General features: G+C 49.1%; 7 protein-coding genes across 7 annotated transcripts; 5 read left to right on the plus strand and 2 right to left on the minus strand.

The window, feature by feature from the left end:
* The first annotated feature begins 935 nt into the window (after positions 1–935).
* On the plus strand, positions 936–2,509 carry DFJ58DRAFT_741410 (uncharacterized protein). The gene is made up of 5 exons (XM_041387143.1): positions 936–1,154; positions 1,213–1,363; positions 1,419–1,558; positions 1,609–1,710; positions 1,776–2,509. Exons 1-5 carry the CDS (start codon positions 944–946, stop codon positions 2,459–2,461), a joined length of 1,290 nt encoding a protein of 429 aa, XP_041249853.1. The 5' UTR covers positions 936–943; the 3' UTR covers positions 2,462–2,509.
* Positions 2,510–2,924: 415 nt separating this feature from the next.
* Positions 2,925–4,905, plus strand: DFJ58DRAFT_910338 (uncharacterized protein; the record flags this gene model as incomplete). Its single annotated transcript, XM_041395179.1, has 5 exons — positions 2,925–3,483; positions 3,583–4,208; positions 4,277–4,490; positions 4,524–4,588; positions 4,771–4,905. The coding sequence occupies exons 1-5, from the start codon at positions 3,195–3,197 to the stop codon at positions 4,903–4,905; spliced, it is 1,329 nt and encodes a 442-aa protein (XP_041249854.1). The 5' UTR covers positions 2,925–3,194.
* Positions 4,906–5,915: 1,010 nt separating this feature from the next.
* On the plus strand, positions 5,916–6,857 carry DFJ58DRAFT_362573 (uncharacterized protein). The gene is made up of 3 exons (XM_041380024.1): positions 5,916–6,046; positions 6,097–6,697; positions 6,772–6,857. Exons 2-3 carry the CDS (start codon positions 6,170–6,172, stop codon positions 6,796–6,798), a joined length of 555 nt encoding a protein of 184 aa, XP_041249855.1. The 5' UTR covers positions 5,916–6,046; positions 6,097–6,169; the 3' UTR covers positions 6,799–6,857.
* Positions 6,858–7,498: 641 nt separating this feature from the next.
* Positions 7,499–9,562, plus strand: DFJ58DRAFT_758883 (uncharacterized protein; the record flags this gene model as incomplete). The annotated part of the gene is given in 5 exon segments (XM_041388318.1): positions 7,499–7,545; positions 7,559–7,580; positions 7,695–7,718; positions 7,775–7,881; positions 7,922–9,562. The coding sequence occupies 1 exon segment, from the start codon at positions 7,940–7,942 to the stop codon at positions 9,560–9,562; it is 1,623 nt and encodes a 540-aa protein (XP_041249856.1). The 5' UTR covers positions 7,499–7,545; positions 7,559–7,580; positions 7,695–7,718; positions 7,775–7,881; positions 7,922–7,939.
* A 615-nt stretch (positions 9,563–10,177) lies between these two features.
* DFJ58DRAFT_881389 (uncharacterized protein) lies at positions 10,178–13,109 on the plus strand (the record flags this gene model as incomplete). Its single annotated transcript, XM_041394554.1, has 8 exons — positions 10,178–10,240; positions 10,298–10,413; positions 10,469–10,608; positions 10,659–10,756; positions 10,816–10,945; positions 10,975–12,036; positions 12,093–12,465; positions 12,511–13,109. 8 exons carry the CDS (start codon positions 10,178–10,180, stop codon positions 13,052–13,054), a joined length of 2,526 nt encoding a protein of 841 aa, XP_041249857.1. The 3' UTR covers positions 13,055–13,109.
* On the minus strand, positions 13,110–14,709 carry DFJ58DRAFT_362621 (uncharacterized protein). Its single transcript, XM_041380025.1, has one exon. It carries the CDS (start codon positions 14,509–14,511, stop codon positions 13,165–13,167), a length of 1,347 nt encoding a protein of 448 aa, XP_041249858.1. The 5' UTR covers positions 14,512–14,709; the 3' UTR covers positions 13,110–13,164.
* A 1,186-nt stretch (positions 14,710–15,895) lies between these two features.
* DFJ58DRAFT_362721 (uncharacterized protein) lies at positions 15,896–17,762 on the minus strand. Its single transcript, XM_041380026.1, has 2 exons — positions 16,711–17,762; positions 15,896–16,657 (listed from the first exon to the last, which is right to left on the minus strand). The coding sequence occupies exons 1-2, from the start codon at positions 17,549–17,551 to the stop codon at positions 16,041–16,043; spliced, it is 1,458 nt and encodes a 485-aa protein (XP_041249859.1). The 5' UTR covers positions 17,552–17,762; the 3' UTR covers positions 15,896–16,040.
* Positions 17,763–19,585: the final 1,823 nt, after the last annotated feature.

The following is a 19,585-nucleotide window of genomic DNA, read 5'->3' on the forward strand; positions in this document are numbered from 1 at the left end:
CCGATGATTGCTCGAGTGACAACTGTCGAGTACTCACTAGTTAGTAGTAGACTGATTGGATTGGTAAATTTCAAATACAAACAAATGCACGTGCTCTCCTTGTTGGACGCCGAACGATCCGACGAGTCGATGACCGACGGATCCGAGATAGGGAGGATGAGGAGCTAGAAGAGTGCGAGCGCAGCCCAAAAGAGTAATGAGCGAGCGACGTATGACGTCGGCTCGCGCTCACCAATATCAGTTATTTGACACTTACAATTTTTATCCTGAGTCCATCCGCTATATAGAGTACCGGGACTCCCTAGTAGCATCTTAGTTCTTTCCAGAGACTGAGATGTAAGTGCCCCGTTTTGAGCACACCTTACCATACGCTGACGAGCCGTAGTATACTTGTTTCCTAGGTACATGGTTCGATCAATGAGTTCTTTCCAGAGACTGAGATTATACTTGTTTCCTAGCTCACCTGCTCTTCGATCGCCTCGATTCACTTGACTCCTTGCTCTTCAATAATCTCCAGCTATAGTTGATGCGGACGCGCGTCAAACTCATATATCCGAGTCGTCACATGGAGGTCATCAAGAATTTTTTTGCGGCTTCCGTATCATCATGATCCGCAGGGAACACTCCGGATTAACCGCTGAAAGCACTCGCCATCGTATATGATCTATATCGGAATCCTGGTACTTACATAATTTCTGGTTCTTGCAATTCACTTGTCATTGTCTGATATAAGTCTAGTAGCAGCAATCATCACAGGACGCTCTGACACTCACTTGTTCCCCTTAAGAACTTTGGGGTGCTACTTTTGCTGATGTGACTGACATTGTCTGACACTGTCTTCACTGCTTTAGCACTGACTCAACTTTCCTAGTTGGTGATCGCGATTCTCAGCGCTTAATGCAATGATCATACCAGTGTTTATCATACCAAGCAGACAAATGCCATGGAAATACAGCATGACGTGAAACCCCAACATTGCAACCTCTCCTACTCTCCCTCTCAGCCGAACTCCATCTACAGCTCCCATATTTATATTCCTGTCTTCCCCTCCCACTCATTCCGCCCACCACTCAGCCCATCCTCGATCCTCGTCATTTTGCTTCATTGCACCATCATGCCTGGTAGCTTGGAAGAACGATATATCAGACTTGAAGGCGGGTCACTTCATGTCACTTTCTTATTCGCTTCGTGATCCTCATGCTGTATCCACAGTCGTCAGTGGACAGAATCTTCAAGTCCCTTCTCAGCGCATACCTGCAGGCATTTACATATCCATCAATATCGACTCGAGGAGACGCTGGAAAACAGCCATCAAGGTCCTATCATCCCATCAATATGTAGCATGGGGCAATATCGTGACCCTGTGAAGTTCATGTAGAGTTCTGGACGTGATTCATGAACTGATCTTCGGTTTCTAGATCATCACATGCCTCAGCTGCATTCTCAGTGGAGATCAGAGCCTCCTATGAGGTCGATCGAATGCTAGGTAGCGGAGAAGTCATCGGGGAACTTCAAACGTCGTGGGATGAGCTACTCGATCATGGAGATGAACCATTCAGTGAGAGATTTGCTTCTCATTCATCATGTACATCTACTAACATCCCATAGAACTGTTCTTCCCACCCGTGTGTGGTATCCATCCTTCCCTCACACTGAAGGCCGCCATTGTACATACTTGCGACGATCAGGACGACACACTGTTTCATATGAGTTGGTACGTCGGACTCTATCTTGCTAGCTTTTGCTGACGGAACATCAACTGTAGTCCCTCGTAGACTGTGAGATTGCTCGAGATACAGATGCCGGTCACACACAATTTGCCGAATACATGACAATCAAGACGGTCTCTCACTTCAACAATGCTGTGCAGTATTTTCAGTTGGCTCTGGACCAGTGTCCGGTTGACCATTCTGATCACGCAGCAGCTCTCACCAACCTTGCGTGTGCCCGCCTTGAAGGCTATATTCGAAATGATATCCAAGACGCTGATACCACTACTTCCCTCTTCCGCGAAGCCCTTGCATTGCGCCCGCAGGGTCACTCCGATCACGCGTTATCCCCTTATAATCTTATTAGAGCCTTGAACTGGCACTACAGCAAGGAGCCTACCGCCGTCTACATTCACGAATCCGCGCAGCTGTGCTGTAAGCTACTGCCCCTCTGTCCAGAGGGCATCTACCTTCGTAGCATCGGCGTAGACAGTGCGGTCGATTATGTGATTGGTAAATGCGACAATCTTCCAACAGATACATCTGATGAAGGCATCCACCTTCGACGAAATGTGCTGGAGCTCTGTCCTGTGGGCCAACACCGTCCAAAAGCACTTGACAAACTTTCATGGGCTCTCAAGTCATGCTTTATGCAATGTGGCAACATTGATGATTTAGACGAGAGTATACAATTTTGTCGTGAAGCCGTGTCTCTGTGCCCCAAGGACATTATGGCCGCGATGTCTACCTGAACAATTTGGCCATCTCACTCGAGCTCCGCTTCAGTCACCAAGAAAAACCTAATGACCTCGATGAGGCCATCTCTTTACATGAAGAAGCGCTACACCTGTGGCCTGTAGGGCACAGATATCGACATTTCTCATCGGGCAACCTAGGGGGCGCCCTCGTCACCTGTTTCAACAGATGTGGTGACATTAATGTCATTACCCAAGCTATTAACCTCTATCGCAATGCATTAACGCTGCACCCACCTGGGCATCTACGTTGTGGCACCACTCTTAACAACCTTTCCTCGCACTCAAAACCAGATATGATAAGTTGCATGTCAGCGGAGATCTTAACGAGGCCATTGATCTGTCTCGCAAATCCCTCCAGTTGACGCCGCTCGACGATCCGGAGCGTCGTGTAAATCTTTCCAATTTGAGCTCGGCGCTCTGCTCTCGTTTCACGCACACTCAAAAGAATGAGAATATCGAGGAGGTCATTAATATCTGCCAAGAATCATTGGCGGCTCTGTCCTCACTGCACCCAGACAGTTATTTCATCTACATGCGGCTGCAGGAAACATATTTGTCTCATTACCGGATTCTACATGACCCTGTCGATTTGTTACTCGCTGTAGAGAACTTCAGACTCGCATCAAGACATCCCACTTAAGGATTTCCTTGGCATATTAGTGAGGCTATTGACTGGGCTCGCCAAGCCGAAGTCTACCATCATGAATCTGCCCTCGAAGCATACCAAATGTGCTTTGAGCTTTTCGACAGCCATGTGATGATGCGGTCGTCGATTATCTCACAGCACGAGGCTGCAAGCGCCTTTCGCGGTGCACAATCACTTCCTGTAGATGCAGCTTTGTGTGCCATACGTAGTGGCAATCCACGATGGGCAGTTGAACTTGTGGAGCAGGGCCGTGGCCAGCAGTGGTCGCTGGCCTCTCGACTCAGGACTCCACTGGAAGACTTGGAGTCTACGAGTCCGCAACTGGCTCAAAGGCTCTCGGAGCTCAGCAGGCGCCTATCTGATGCTCAAGGTTCTGCAATCAGCACAGACCGAGCTGCTGCTGATCGTGCAGCAACAGAGCATAGGAAGAAATAGGAAGCTGCGGTAGCTAAGATACGTAATCTTCAAGGCTTCTCACGGTTCCTGCTCCCGTCGTCGTTCACAGACTTACAAGCTGCAGCGCGTCATGGCCCAGTCATCATCCTCATTGCAAGTCAATACTTGTGCGGCGCCATCATCGTCCCGACGTCAGGAGAGCCTCACCAAGTTTGCTTCCCCCGCATCACTCTCCTGAATCTGGAGAAGCTCAAGGACGATTTCGCTACGGCAATACGGCATACGGCTCGTATGCGCCCAGAGGAGCCGAGGAAGACATTGCGAGTACTCTTGCAGATGGTATGGAACGAGATCATGCTACCCATAGTCAACGTCCTCCAGTATGACCTACAATTGTACCGTCGGTCTCGAATATGGCTGTGTCCGACGGCAGCCTTCACGTCCATCCTCCTTCATGCAGCGAACCCCTTCCGAATGAAAGCAGATCGCTCTGGCCCGGAGGCATGCCCGGAAGACATATACATCTGCTCTTACACGCCCACACTTTCGGCTCTGATCAGGTCTCGACAGATGATGAAGATGCGCGTCACTCCATCCTTCGCGGCGATCGGACAAAGTCAACCAGGTGCAGGGCAAGGCTCGCTGCTCGCTGCTGTCGATAGAGAGCTTGAGCTTGTCCATAAACTCGTTCCCTCTAACGTCAAATTCACTAATATTTCAGGAGACAAAGCCACACAGGCAGGCACACTCGACGCTTTGGACTCCAGTTTTCTGGTTTCAAGAGTGTCATTGGCACACTGTGGGCAGTCAATGATGCCCTCGCAAAATATGTTGTTGAAGCTTTCTATGAGAGGATGTCCGGGGATTTGGAGGATGGCGGTGTTATGGACTGTACGAAGGCAGCCTGGGCACTGAATAATGCTGCTGCCTCCGTGGAAAAAAAGGTGCCGCTTGAGCAGAGGATTGTTTTCATCCATATCGGTGTGTAGTTCCTACTCTATCGTTTTCATCTAGTACAGCGGAACCACCGAGTTATCCAGTTATGTCTGTCATATACCCTTGTGCCATCTTCTTTTCGCGTTCGCTTTCGCAGTGTTGTTTTCTACTCTAGAGCCTTCAGTAAATTAAGACATTCATTGCTCGACGACAACTAGCAGGCGAAACCTTGATATGTCAAATATTTTAAGGTTGAAGAATACTCATTTCGTCCCCTTCTTTCTCGATCTGAGTGTGGCACCATTTACTCCTCCACTTCTGCCAGACCAACGTCTCGTTGGGCAAAAACTCCATCAGAATTTTCATTGGCTGGATTCCTCTGAGAGGTCTGGGCAAGTCTTCGCAAAGAACGAAGCATATAAATGCAGCCATCCCAGGCCCCGGCTCGGGGGCAGCTTGATAACTGCACATGACTTCGAAGCTCGCGATGAAGCCTAAAAGTGTCACAAATAATTTTCGTTGTATTTTCTAGGGACCAGAATCACCAGATACTGGTGTTTTGCGCCTAGAAGTTATAAGCAAATGTGGCATCAGGTACGGCGATAATAGATATTCGTGTGACTGGAGTGATTCAGATGGAAGGAACTTGAAGAGTTGGTGCTTAATAAACCCTCACTGCCTGCTGCGTCAGGAGATCGTGACATGATGCAAGTAGTACTTCCGGGCTATTCTTCATGTTCAGCCCAAATGCAACAGCTGGATCATTGTCAGGCTAAGGAAAAGACTGTTCCATGATGCCATCTTGACATGTATATCCTGCCGAACTCCTTATCCGAGTCTGTCGGGAGAGTTGCACCCGCCAAGTCATCTCTGCCCCTGCGAGACAGATATACAGTGCCCATGGGAGTGACAGCTTCCTAGCCGCCGAAAAATCAGAAAAATCAGCAACATCAAAAGCATCGAGATTGAAACCCTTAGTATTTGCAACTGCCAGTGGCGCAAAGAGTGGTATTTCAGACGAGTCGAGGGTTGTGGCTACATGTTCGTAGTGATACCTAAATTATGCAAAGCGCTCCGGAGTCAGAGGACCTTGAGGCCTAGGCCGGTCAATTAGTTCCCTGCAGGGCATAGAAGGTTGTGATAGGAAATACTAATGACACGGCTCAATCAGTACAGTAAAGATCATAGCCATGATGTCACGGTAGTACACTGGTACTGTCCCTTCCGGTGCAATCGTCACCCCACAGAAGTCGGCAGTCACGGAAATGTTGTTATCATGCTGCATGTGCATGTGGAGAGCTGGGGTTAACATTAGCGCAGACTCGGAATTGATGAAAATATCCAGCGCTACACCCAGCGCAAGTGGCGTCCCCGACTCTACGGAGTAGAGTAAGGGTTCTGTAGCTTCAAATGTCATTTTCTCTACAAACTCTTGTGCCCCTTTTTCCCACGAATGTCATTTGTTTTCTCGTGGAACCTCCCGACATGTTGAACAAATTTTCCTTTGTTATTCTCGTTCTCGACCTCAGCCATTCTGCGCTCTAGCTGTACACTCTGGTGCGCGCGTTATCTGTCATTCGGCTGCTCTCGGACCCTGTGATGTGAGTTCAGTGTCTTACTCGTTCTTCTTTGCGTTCTGAGGCTTTTTCAGGACGTTTATAGTCAAGGCTCCGTGTCGCGTCACTTGAGTTCTCGACGAGCGTGACTGCCCACCTCTTTTGATCATGCATAACGTTACCGAATACCCCATATACTATGATGCTCTTTATTATCCGCAATATCACGCCTATAACTTTGATACCCCTGACAAATTTTGTGCATGGCTGTTGAAATCGCTCGTATCTCATCATCGTTCCTGTCACACTTGTTCCTTCGAATTTCGTGGTTGTGTTGCATTCAATGGTTTCTCCGTTGTCGTTACGGATGGCCACAGATCTCTGTCCCTCCGTCCAAGTGAGTTCGAGTCTTCAGGTTATCGCCACTGTGTACTTCTGTGCAGGTTCAGTGTGTGTGGTTGTGACGGATTAGCTTCTTCGCTTGCAAGGAAGTTTGATTGTCTGCCTGCTTGGATTGATTACGACGAGCAGACCATCGTCACTCACCTTTTTATAAGTAATCTTTCCTCTCGTGAATCTCTTTCCGTTGAGAAGTGTCTGCCTTTGAGACTAGATGTCTACTTGAGATGGTTCCGCTACCGTGACAGTGAGGAAATTCAGGAGCAAAATTTGCCGGCCCTCTTGGATAATGTCCTAGTTGAGTGTGTTTCTCGTATCTCTGTTTTGCGAGGAAGATCAAAAAGGACCATGTGTGTTGAGTACTATCTCAGGCTCACTTCATCGCTACCCAACAATGAGTGATGCAATCGAGTAAAGACGAATGCAAACACTGCTTTCTCGAATGTCGTCCCGCAATTGTTTCAGAAGGTAGCCAGCTACTCGTGCTTCGTTTGGCAAGATACTTCAGCGATTTGTATGCAATAAAGGTTTTTGTTGCTCTGGCGAAAATCCGTTGGTCTGCTCTTCTACTTACAAAATTAATCTACTTACAAAATTAGTTCAAGCCTTAAGTATACTATATGGTCAAGTAGGTTCAAGCGATTGTTTTTCTTGGTGGCTTCTTTGTCTTGGCTCGAAACTGTATAACTGACCTACTTGCAGTATCTGCGAATCATATTTTGTCTCAGTATCTTCTGGCGGAGTCGGGGATTGGCGCTCGCGCCGCTACGATGCAGTATTGAAACTCCGTCACGGCACCGGGTCCATGATGTTGGCAAGCTTTGACGACTTCGGCACTTTCAACTATCTCAGTCAATTCTGCCTCGATCGTGGTCGTTCAACCTCGTAATGAGTCGTGTTAGAGAGAGGATGATCAGATGTCTATGTTAAGAAATTTGTGTTTAAGTAACTAGTTTTGTGGCAGTGCCGACTTCCGAGTCTGAGGTGTTGAATTGCACCGGAAGGGGTATACGTACCAGCGCTTGAAATTCGCCTTCTGAAGAAACGAAAGTCAAGGTTACGAAGGAAGAACCTGTCTCCTCTTTGATCGGTATCAAGTACTTTCGTAACGGTGCTCGGCCGCCGACTCTTGTTTGAATCACCTCAGAGCTAGAACATTTGCATGGCAGAAGTCAAGACACATAGGTACAAGTCTAATCACTATGTCAAACTTGATGCGAATGCGCGCCCTGATCATGAAGCATGAGTTTACTAATCGGCTAACAGTTAACAGCAACATACCCGCGTAGATTACGGGACCAATCAACGAAATCAGTGGGTAACTGCCAGATTGACATAAATAAATTATGAGGAAGCAGGAATCTTCACAGATCTTGAAGGACATTCCCCGGGAAAAACGTGTACCGGATAGCATGGCGCCTAGATAGCATGGCGCTAGAGCTCATAGCGCCTGAAGCCCTTACGCTTCCGGAATGCTTCCCATCAGGTATGCTACTTAAAAGAGCAGGAATCAAGGCACCAAACCACAACATACGTGTCATGACCCACCCCCCTGACATCCATCCTGGAAAATTTTCCCTCAACGTATCTGGCGTCGCAGGGTTCTTTGGGGGCGATGAAGCCATCTCCGCTATACAGACCATCCATCACTACAAGGCCAGAAAGTTCCTGGGATGGTACAACTCCCCTGGCAGCTGGAATGTTGGCAAGAAGTTTGGAAAGCTCGCAAAATCCCCTTTTTGGGACGGGCTCTTCCCTGGGGCCAATGAAGAACCGGCAAAATTGTTCGACCTTGATGGCAAGCGGGGCCCAAAATATGTCGCCGCTAGATCTGGAACCGTCCTGGAGCACACCGGCCACCTTGCATATTTGATAATGGAGAAAAGCAAAGAGGAACTAGGAGTGCTGGTACCAGGGAAAAGAAAGATCACGAAACTGAATAAAGTGACTATCATCAAGATGCCGTCCGTTTTTGGAGAACCGCCGCCGCAAGGGGGACTCGGAGAAGCGCTATCGCAAGGAGGAGAAGTGCGTCTGAAAGGGGGAGAAGCGACACAACAAGGGGCACAACAAGCGAAAGGCCAGCCGTCTAATGTCGAGCTGGTTTATGATATCCTACCTCACAGGGGGGGTCACGCGCTCGCTGCAATTCTACCAATAGCCGCTAGCTGGATCACATGTGCAATGTGTGGATGGATACGCGACTGGTTCTGCTTTTCAATGATTCTTCTGGGAATTATTTCAAATGGCATGTTCTCCTTGGTCATAGGGTTGGCATGTTTAAAGCTACAAGGAGTGGGCACAGCACCTACGGCTCCACCCGGAGACGGAATGCTGATGGACGGTGATAATATCGTCCTCCTGCTTGGGAGAGAGAAAGAGGTCGCCACGATCACAAGGGGCAGGTTCATCCTTGAATATAACAACATGGTTAGGTGGAGGAGCAGAAAGGAAAAAATGAAACGTTCCGTTCCTGGAGACGGAACGAGGTTGCCCGAGTCGAATCGTAATGGTGATGCGGAAGAAGGTCAAAGTAATTCTGATCTAGAGCAGAGTGAAGAGCCCGTCAGAGACGAGTACGCTGCCATTGGATTCTTTTCGTTCCTACTCGTCGCACAACTCCTCGCCCAACTACTCTTGATTCCCCAGGGCACATTCACTGGTCAAATCATGTTCCTGATCTCTTTCGCAGTTTCGTGGCTGTACAACTTGTACTTGTCCTCAATCGACAACGAGTATATCCAGGAACGATCGATTCTAGAAATATTTCATCTAGAGAAGAAGCATATGCGGACGTACATCTGTAGGACGAGAACAACTGCCGCAGTGTTCACATGCCTGATGCTCCGGCCTCCTGGTATTTATGAAGAATCGGGATGGAAGAACCTAGGTTTCAAACCAGAAAGTATCATTTGCAACTTCATTCCGAATGATACACTAGTATGGATCACATGGAGAAAAAAGGTCTTGGATGTAATGAGAACACACAATCATGATGGTGACCCAGTCGCTTGCCACAATTTACTCCAGATGACCAACGAGGAGAAAAGAGATTTCGATGCGAATAACAGAACACTTCTCGAAACCCTCCTGGGAGACGCTAGAGCTGCATATGATCTGGCCATGAGAGAGCAGAAGTGGTTGACAGCGGCACTACCGTAGGGGAGTGGGTGCGTTTTTGCGGTAGATCCGTCAGATTCCGTCGCCCCTCGCCCGAGTCAGATAGTAGTAGTAATTGGCTGGGTTGACTGATTCCCTCAGATCCAGTGCACGTAGGATTTCTCTTGCCTGTACGCTGTCGCTCGTGTGTCTTTATCTTCCTTATTAACTAGTTATAGCTTCCGCGTTTGATTTGGCATCGCAGTGTTGTTTCTTCTTTACATAATTGCCCATTCGCTCGGCCAATACGCTCTGACACTCCCATGTCCCCCCTCAACCTTGAGCGCTTGAGCGCTCTGAGCTTGGGATGTCACTTTCGCTGATAACTGACTTCACTTCTTTAGGCGACAGACTCAGATTCTCCAACTTTCGGGCCGCTAGTCCTAGTTGGTGTCAAGTGATCTCGATTCTCAGCGCTTAATGCAATGATCATATACCAGCGTCTATCGCACCAAGCAGCATGGCGTGAACCCTCAACGTTGCAATCTTTCCTCCCCTCCCTTTCAGCCAAACTCCATCCACAGCTCCCATATTTATATTCCCGTCTTCCCCTCCCACTCATTCCGCCCACCACTCAGCCTGTCCTCGATCTTTGTTATTTTACTTCATCGTACCATCATGCCTGGTAGCTCAGAAGAACGATATATTAGACTTGAAGGTGGGTTGCTCCATATCACCTTCGTATTCGTTTCGTGGTCCTCACACTCTATCCGAAAATAATCTCCAAGTCCCTTTCAGCGCATACCCGCAGGCATTTACATATCCGTTGATATCGACTCGAGGAGACGCTGGAAAACAGCCATCAAAGTCCTATCATCCTACAAATATGTAGTGTGGGGCGATATCGTAACCTTGTGAAGTTCATGTAAACTTCTTGATGTGATTCGTGAACTGATCTCCTGTTTCTAGATCATCGTATGCCTCACCTGCATTCTCAGGGGAGATCAGGGTGTCCTATGAGGCCCATCGAATGTTAGGTAGTGGAGACGTCACCGGGGAACTTCAAACATCGTTGGATGAGCTACTCGATCATGGAGATGAATCATTCGGTGAGAGATTTGCTTCTCACTCATCACGTACATCTACCAACATCCCATAGAACTGTCCTTTCCACCTGTGTGTGGTATCCATCCTTCCCTCACACTGAAGGCCACCGTTGTACATGCTTGCGACGATCAGGACGGCGCACTGTTTCGTGTGAGTTGGCACGTCAGACTCTGTCTTGCTAGCTTGTGCTAACGGAACATCAACTGTAGTCCCTCGTAGACTGCGAGATTGCTCGAGACACAGATGCCGGCCACGCACAATTTGCCAAATACACGACAAGCAAGACGGTCTCTCACTTCAATGATGCTGTGCAGTATTTTCAGTTGGCTCTGGACCAGAGTGTCCGGTTGACCATTCTTATCACGCAGCGGCTCTCACCAACCTTGCGTATGCCCGCCTTGAAGGCTATATTCGAAATGATATCCAAGACGCTGATACCACTACTTCCCTCTTCCGCGAAGCCCTTGCATTGCGCCCGCAGGGTCACTCCGATCACGCACTATCCCTCTATAATCTTATCAGATCATTGAACTGGCACTACAGCAAGGAGCCTACCGACATCTACATTCACGAAACCGCACGGCTGTGCTGTAAGCTACTGCCCCTCTGTCCAGAGGGCACCTACCTCCGTAGCATCGGCGTAGACAGTGCGGTCGATTATGTGATCGGTAAATGCAACAATCTTCCAACAGACACATCTGATGAAGGCATCCACCTTCGACGAAATGTGCTGGAGCTCTGTCCTGTGGGCCAACACCGTCCAAAAGCACTTGACAAACTTTCATGGGCTCTCAAGTCATGCTTTACGCAATGCGGCAACATTGACGATTTAGACGAGAGCATACAATTTGGTCGTGAAGCCGTGTCTCTGTGCCCCGAGGGACATTCTGACCGCGATGTCTACCTGAACAACTTGGCCATCTCACTCGAGCTCCGCTTCAGTCACCAAGAAAAACCTAATGACCTTGATGAGGCCGTCTCTTTACATGAAGAAGCGCTACGCCTGCGGCCTGTTGGGCACAAATATCGACATTCCTCATTGGGAAACCTAGGGGGCACCCTCGTCACCTGTTTCAACAGACATGGTGACATTAATGTCATTACCCGAGCTATTAACCTCTATCACGATGCATTGACGCTGCACCCATCTCGCCGTGGCACTACACTCACTCTCGCACTCAAAACCAGATATGACAAGTTGCATGTTAACGAAGACCTTAACGAGGCCATTGATTTGTCTCGTGAATCCCTCCAGTTAACGCCGCTTGGCGATCCGGAGCGTCATGTAAATCTTTTCAATCTGAGTTCGACGCTCTGCTCTCGTTTCACGCACGAAGATATCGAGGAGGCCATTAATCTCTGCCAAGAATCATTAGCAGCTCTCCACTGCACCCAGACAGGTATTTCATCTACATGCGGCTGCAGGAAACGTATTTGTCTCGTTACCGGATTCTACACGACCCTGCTGATTTGTTACTCGCTGTAGAGAACTTCAGACTCGCATCAGGATACCGTACTCAAGGATTTCCTTGGCGTATCAGCGAGGCTATTGACTGGGCTCGCCAAGCCGAAGTTTATGAATCTGCCCTCGAAGCATATCAAATGTGCTTTGAGCTTTTCGACAGTCATGTGATGACGCGGTCGTCGATTATCTCACGGCGCGAGGCTGCAAGCGCCTTTCGCAGTGCACAATCCCCTCCTGTAGATGCAGCCTCGTGTGCCATACGTAGTGGCAATCCACGACGGGCAGTTGAACTTGTGGAGCAGGGCCGTGGCCAGCAGTGGTCGCTGGCCTCTCGACTCAGGACTCCGCTGGAAGACTTGGAGTCTACGAGTCCGCGACTGGCTCAGAGGCTCCCGTAGCTCAGCACGCGCCTATCTGATACTCGAGGTTCTGCAATCAGCACAGACCGAGTTGCTGCTGATCGTGCTGCAACAGAGTATAGGGGACTTTCAAAGCAATGGGAAGCTGCGATAGCTGAGATACGTAATCTTCAAGACTTCTCGCGGTTCCTGCTCCCGTTGTCGTTCACAGACTTGCAAGCTGCAGCACGTCATGGCCCAGTCATCATCCTTATTGCGAGTCAATACTCGTGTAGCGCCATCATCATCCCGACGTCAGGAGAGCCTCACCAAGTTCGCTTCCTGTGCATCACTTTCCCGGATCTGGAGAAGCTCAAGGACGATTTCGCTATGGCGATACGGCATACAGCTCGTATGCGCTCAGAGGAGCCGAGGAAGACATTGCGAGTACTCTTGCAGATGGTATGGGACGAGATTATGCTACCCATAGTCAACGTCCTCCAGTATGACCTACAATTGACGCTGCACTTCGCCACATATACTCGCTGCCATTGCCAAGGCGAGTGCGTTATACTGGCACTGTCACCTTGGAGAACAATGAGCCAACGTGACTGTGCCCGCGGTGCCTCTACCGTGGCGATGTAACTTCATGAACTAGGATGTATGTATATGTAAAACCCTTTCACAAAATTCAAATTACATGGTTCATCATATGCATCGGATAGGCGACAAAGAAATATAGTATTCTCGTGGTATTAGGACTTTTCGGCAATTGTCACCGATTGTCGACGGTCACGGGTCTCTATATATCCTTTGTACGCATCGTCCGCATCCTGTAGAAGAGTCGTCAAAAGTTTTTGTTCACCGCTGCTGAGCCCTGACATATCAACATTTCTAGGTTGAAAGATACTCGCTCCGCCTTCTTCTTTCTCGACCTGAGCCACCACTTGCTCCCTCCACCTCTGCCATACTAGCGTCTCGTTAGGCAAAAACTCCAACAGAAAATTCATCGGCTCGATACCCTTGAGAGGCCTTGGTAAATCTTCGCAAAGAACGAAGCATGCGAATGCAGCCATACTGGTTCGAGTGCTGGCTTCGAAACCGAGCATGGCTGTTGGGCGAAGTCGGATAGTGTCGCAAAACAGTTTCCATTGTAGTTTTTCCTTGTCCAGGGATGCGAGGAAGGAGTTGTACGCCCAGGATGCAACCACTGAGGTCAGGAACATAATCTGACCAAACAGCGATCCCTGTGGAATGAGGAGGAGCTGCAGCAGAAACTGAACCTCGAGGAGCAGCGAGCACAGGCCAACAACTGTATACTCTGGCGCTCCTTTCAGCTGTAGTGAAAACTTCCCCTTCGTGATTGCATTCACGTCCTTTTCCTTTCCCTTCAGGATGATAACGCCATTCTGTGTCAAGAGGATCCCGTCTCCTGGAGGGGAGCCCTCCGCTGGTTTCTTGACCGTTTCAATACCAAGGGCTCCGGAGCCGATGATGAAACATGTGACACCGCTGGAGATGATCCCGAGGAGGATCATCGCAAAGCAGTACCAGTCGGCGGATAAGGCGGAAAAGATGCATGTGCTGAAGCTGACTAGGATAGGGAAACTGGCGATGAAGGCGTGGTGACGGCTCATGGTCTGCAAAGGAAGGTCTTCATATGTGATTTCAGGGACAGCGACAACAAAGATGCGTGAATTTGTAGTGGTTCGTGTGGCAGGAAGAGGAATTAGCGTCAAATCATCCATCCCCTGCGTCAGGAGATATGCAAAGTGCCCTGTCTGCTGCATGATAGTTCCCGAGCGTGACGCAACGTACTTCGGGCCAATCTTCACGTCCAGCTTGAATGCAACAACTGGATCGTGATTGGGGCCAGGAAAAAGACCACCCCATAATCTTGACTTGGATATTCTGCCGAAGTCCTTGGCTATAGTATAGCTGCCGGGAGAGTTGTACCAGCCGAGCCATCTACGCCCCCTGTACAGGTGTACAGTAGCCATGGCTGTGATAGCTTCCTCGCCGCCGAAGAAACCAGCGACACCGGAAGCATCGAGACTGAAATTTTTAGAATCAGTAATCGGCCGAAGCTTGAATGGAGGCATTTAAGATGGGTCAGGAATTTTGAGCCTGTCATCCGGTTGTCCATCACTAAATACCAAGAGGTGCATGTCCAGACCTGCGGCCGGCTCCATCGCATGTTCTAGAACTGGGAGGGCAAAATAGCACTGCCGTCTCTGAGATCGCGAAGAGTTCGTGGTGGTGGGCACAGTTAAGCGCTCTGAATCCTGATCATATCCGAGTAGTGTGGGTCCTGTGGGAGGCCCCCCTCGTGGTGCCCATGCCAGCGTTAAAAATCCATCCTGTAAAACATCTTAAAGAAGAACGTTTTCATTACCATTCGAACATGCAGTCACGTCGCGAACAGTTCGTGATCATGAAAGCTGCAGGCTGCGCTCTGAACCCTGAGCCTTTCTGTGCAGCACGGAAGCTGTCCCCTCATGGTATCCACGCCAGCGTCAGAACACGATCCTGTAGAACACAGTAAACGAGATCAACCCGCGATCTTCGAGCGTACTTTTGCAGCTCGGAGAGGCACAGAAGAGGAAGCGACAGCTCACCCACTGCACCATGCACTGTGTACTCGGTTGGCGAATAAAATACAGCTAGGCGTCATGCTTGCACGTTGCATGCAATGTGACAAATAGCCACACCAATTCGATGATTGAGCTTGGCCATACTTATCCGTATGCCACGATGGAACATCCTCGATGAAGTCAAACAGTCAGGCTTTCGTTGAACCGTCGTGGGTATAGCGGGGAGGATGACTAAGCGCGTGTTCCGGGAGCGCTCACTCGCTGTGTGTCGACGAGTGGAGGCTGAGCGCTGATGGGCGGGAGGAAACTGGCCGGAATGTTAACCCCTGACATGGCGCAGGGTAGGGGAAGATATCGCTTTCTTTAACTCATGTTGCATCGCCACATAGACCAGCTGTCCCAACACAACATGATCCCTCAGACAACTTACTTGTACCTCTTGCCGGCGCGCACGAATGTTCAACATACACTGGTCGTAGTGACCTCGATGAAAATATCTGCACTTTAACAGAAAACCCCAGGAGATTCAAGCTCCATTATCAGAGCAAACAAGATATTCCTCCATAACGGAGGGCCCGACCTGATATATCGTAAAGTAACCTTGGCAATCGAAGAGCTCCACATCAAATTGCGCCCACAGGGCTTGGATTTTTCATGTCTCGGTACAGGAAATATGGCATTAGCTACTCCCACACAGGACTGCCATACAGATACAAGTAGCGTACCGTATGATTTCGAAATGATCTAATCAACGAACACTTAGGGTCCTGATACCTCGAAAGGTGATAGAGCCCGACGAAGGCACTGCTATCAACCGCTCTCTTGTTCCCACTCTCTCGTAAGGCCTTCCTTGTTTTGTCTGAATCAGCAGCTGTGCGACGAAAGGTTGCCGAAGACGGGACATGAACGTGACCACTGCATTATGAGACACTGCAGCGGTCATAGGACTTAACACGTCCGATTTGTCCAGCCAATGGGGGGTATGAATAAACCCCTCATGATGCTTGCCATCTCCATCATGATGCTCGTCATCTCCATCACGATGCTCGCCATCTCCAGATCCAGATCCTGTTTTCTTCGTCTACTTTCTTCACATCATCTTCTGACGGAATAAGCTTGGAGTCCCACATCCGAACAAGACGGTAGCGAGGAGAATTTTCTCCGTTGAACATAATGGGAAGAAGTTTGTGAGTTGTAAACTTCACCTCAGCGAGACCTTCAGCCGTGACAAGATAGTCAATAGAGCCATCGTCATTAAGAGTGGGAGGGCATGTCGCGTCCGCAGGAATCAGGTTCGTAACCTCATGAACAAACAGGGGTATGTTCATCTTCCCGTTAGCAATGAAATGACCGTGAGGAGGGTCAAGAAGAAGTTTCTTGATATTCATCCTGATGGTGGAACCAACAGCGCTGGCAAAGACCTTGGAGGCAAACAACCGAGGATGAGAGAGTTTCGACAAGCTCCTCCCGGATCCAGCTGGAGCGTTTGCAAAACAGCTGGGGTGCGATGCAAAGTATGAATGAAGCTCTGAGGGTTCCCCGACCCAGTCAAATAGCGACAGGTCATCCGTAAGGGTCATGATCTCCTTCTGAAGGCGAACAAAAGCATTCTTTCTCTCCCCGTACATGACCGGCATGTGAACACCAAAAATGCCTGTAAATCGGAAGTCTTGAGGCAATTGCTTTATCCAAAAAGTGACAACCTACCCATCATGCAGTACGCCATATCCTCGATCTTGGCCGTCTTCCTAGACGCGAGCCAGCTCATCCTCTTCTTGACCTCGTCGGAGCCAACATCTCTCAACCCCGGCACAAACTGGTTGAGGACAGTCCGGTCAATAGACGTGACCTCAGATATGGTCTTGACGACTCGGGGGTCCTCTTTGTGGTTTTGCTTGCTGTCAATATATGGCGTCCAGTCCTTCTTATAAAACCAGACGAGCCGAGGTGCAATGAGCTCTTGTAGCGTCCATCCGCGGGTGAACCATACACTATTTCTGAAGCTCCCTTCGTCGATGACATCTGAAAGGTAGACGATGGTAACAGACGACAACCGATACCACGAGAACATGGAGATAATAGACTCCTGGAGTTCGACGTTGTTGGTCTTGTCGATACAACACGTATCGCTCCAAGCCCATCGGAACTGGTTCTCCCTGGCAACCTTGCAAAACTGCTGCAACTTATCGATTCCCGGTGGTGTTTTCAGGTTATAGATGCTCTCTTCGCCCTTAATGTGGTCATACGTAGGCTCGTCATCGATGGTAGTACTCCAACGATGGGAGAACATAGCATATTCGAAGAAAGCATCAACAGTCGCCTTCATCACCTTCTGATTGGCCCTGAGAATCTTCATTTCAACTTCCTTATAACTGCGAGACTCCTTGAAATGAGCGTGGAGTTCTCCAGTGCTGCATAGCTTGCCCGACGTTGTGTCGATGAGGCGAACAGGGATGTCACCGAGTTTGTCGTCGATGATGCTGTGGAAAAGCTCCTCTTGTTTCTTCGTCCTAGCCTCGTCGTTAAGCGGCTCCTGGTAGGAGCTCATATATGGGACTTCAAGTTGGGGTGAAGCCACCGCAGATGGACTCTGGACTTTGGTATCATCTGAATCCGAGTCCGGTGCTGACGGCTGGAGTCATAATAACATCATGTACACTTCCTCATACGACATTGAAGCTTACCTCGATGACACCAAAGGATGTGTCAACATGAAGGTTTAACTAGACGTTCGAAACACAGCATCAAAGTTAGTGCCCATTGTTTGGAAGAGGATAGACGAAGTAACCGACATGATCTACAGACCCGTCACTAAGTGTAGTCACGGTGCTGCTGTGGGAGCCGCGGTGCAAAGTAGTACGAATTGTGTTGGATGATGATATCAAGAAATGTGCCATCGAGACGATGCAAACTCGAAACGAGAGACTGTCGTCGGTGCTAATGAACTCTGAGGAGATTCAGAAGTAACGAATTGCCATTCAATCGATATGTTGTGTACGAACTTTATAACATAGTCCGCAAATTGCAATATGTTTATCACAGCCAAACAGCAACGATCACTCAGGTTAACATCATGATGGGCTCAGCGTTGCCAGTGTGCCACAGGAGACTCATCAATGATAACGCCACGCCAGAAATTATGTCGGTTACTTACAAGTTACAAAGTGTGAGATCTCGAGATGCGGGGGGACTAGTGATAAATCGATAACAGGGTGCTATGTGCAAACGCCGCTTGGTTGCCGCTTGGCCATGGTAACATATCATGATGCAAGGACGCCCGCGGAAACAATTCGCGTCCGCCCCGTGTGCGTGCCTCACCTAAGCCCATATGCGCTCCGCGCCGTTCGGCAGTCTCTTATTTGCGTGCGTTGTTCGCTTATCTCCGTGTCTCTACTCCACCTTTTCCAATGCGTGTCTTCTGAGCTCCACATGGGATCGCTCATTTCTCTTATACTCCTGCCATTCTTAAGAGTGATATTGGCGAAACATTCGATCGGAGCGCTTGTTCATAATTATGTGGAATCGAGACTGAGGACCCCAGAACCGTGAAACCGCCAACTGGTGTAGTATGAAAACGCAGTTCGGGCAGCCAATTGCCCTGCATCTCTGGCCGGTCCTTGGTCCTGTTTGGCACGAATAACGATGTATCATACCCCCTGCGCATTCAAGTCCTGTCTCTACTCCGTTGTCGACAATTGTACCTTCCCTTCTCGCTCTCAAGGGAAGAAATGAACGAGTTGTAGATCCGAGACACTGCAAGTGGGGGAAGAAGCATCACTTGACCAGGTGTTGCGCGAGGGACCAAGAGGAGCATGAACTGTGTTAGCAGGAGCATAGTGAAATGCTAGCCTCGAGGCAGCCTGACCAATTAATGTACGGCAAGTCTTGGAGCCCGTCACATCAGCCCTGCACACTGCTTGTGAGAAATATAATCAGAATCAGTGCGCCTATAGAATATAATTGGACACCAACATCACGGAACACGCTGATGCCCGACCTTCTGAAACATGATGCTCGCGAAACTACTCAGGGTAGTCGTCACAACCCATCAGGTTTATGATAGATTTGGTGACACTCGTATAGCTGTGGCAACCCATCTACGTGAATGATGTTAATTTTACAGCTCACTATTCAAATTCCACCCCGAAATAGGCTAATGACAGTCACGGGAGGCTCACTAAGCAAGAGCGCATTTTCAGGATACCACTGACATGCAATGTAGGCGATGGCGCCAATAAAGGAACACGATGCAACGGGAAGCTCGTCTCTGTTGCACACTGATGGGCCCATCATATCAGAAGTAGTTGCATTATCAAAGACGAACTCTCACCATTCGATACAGGGTGCTATATTTGAGATAGCGAGGTACTCTCCACCACGCAAGAAGCTCAAGGCACTGGTCACATTTCTGAAGGAATCGAGTGAGTGGAAGGGTTGATGTCCTTTAATCCACACTCGCGCTAAAATGGGTGGCATAGCGGGCTTTGAATGTGGTGTGAGGAAGCGTAGAGGATAGGGTAGTTGAAGATGCCTGTGTGCGTCGAGACTGAACAGATGTGAGCGTGTAATCGCGATTACATGA

This window comes from Suillus subalutaceus (assembly GCF_016647625.1).
Source record: "Suillus subalutaceus strain FC151 chromosome Unknown DFJ58scaffold_5, whole genome shotgun sequence".
Lineage (NCBI taxonomy): Eukaryota > Fungi > Basidiomycota > Agaricomycetes > Boletales > Suillaceae > Suillus > Suillus subalutaceus.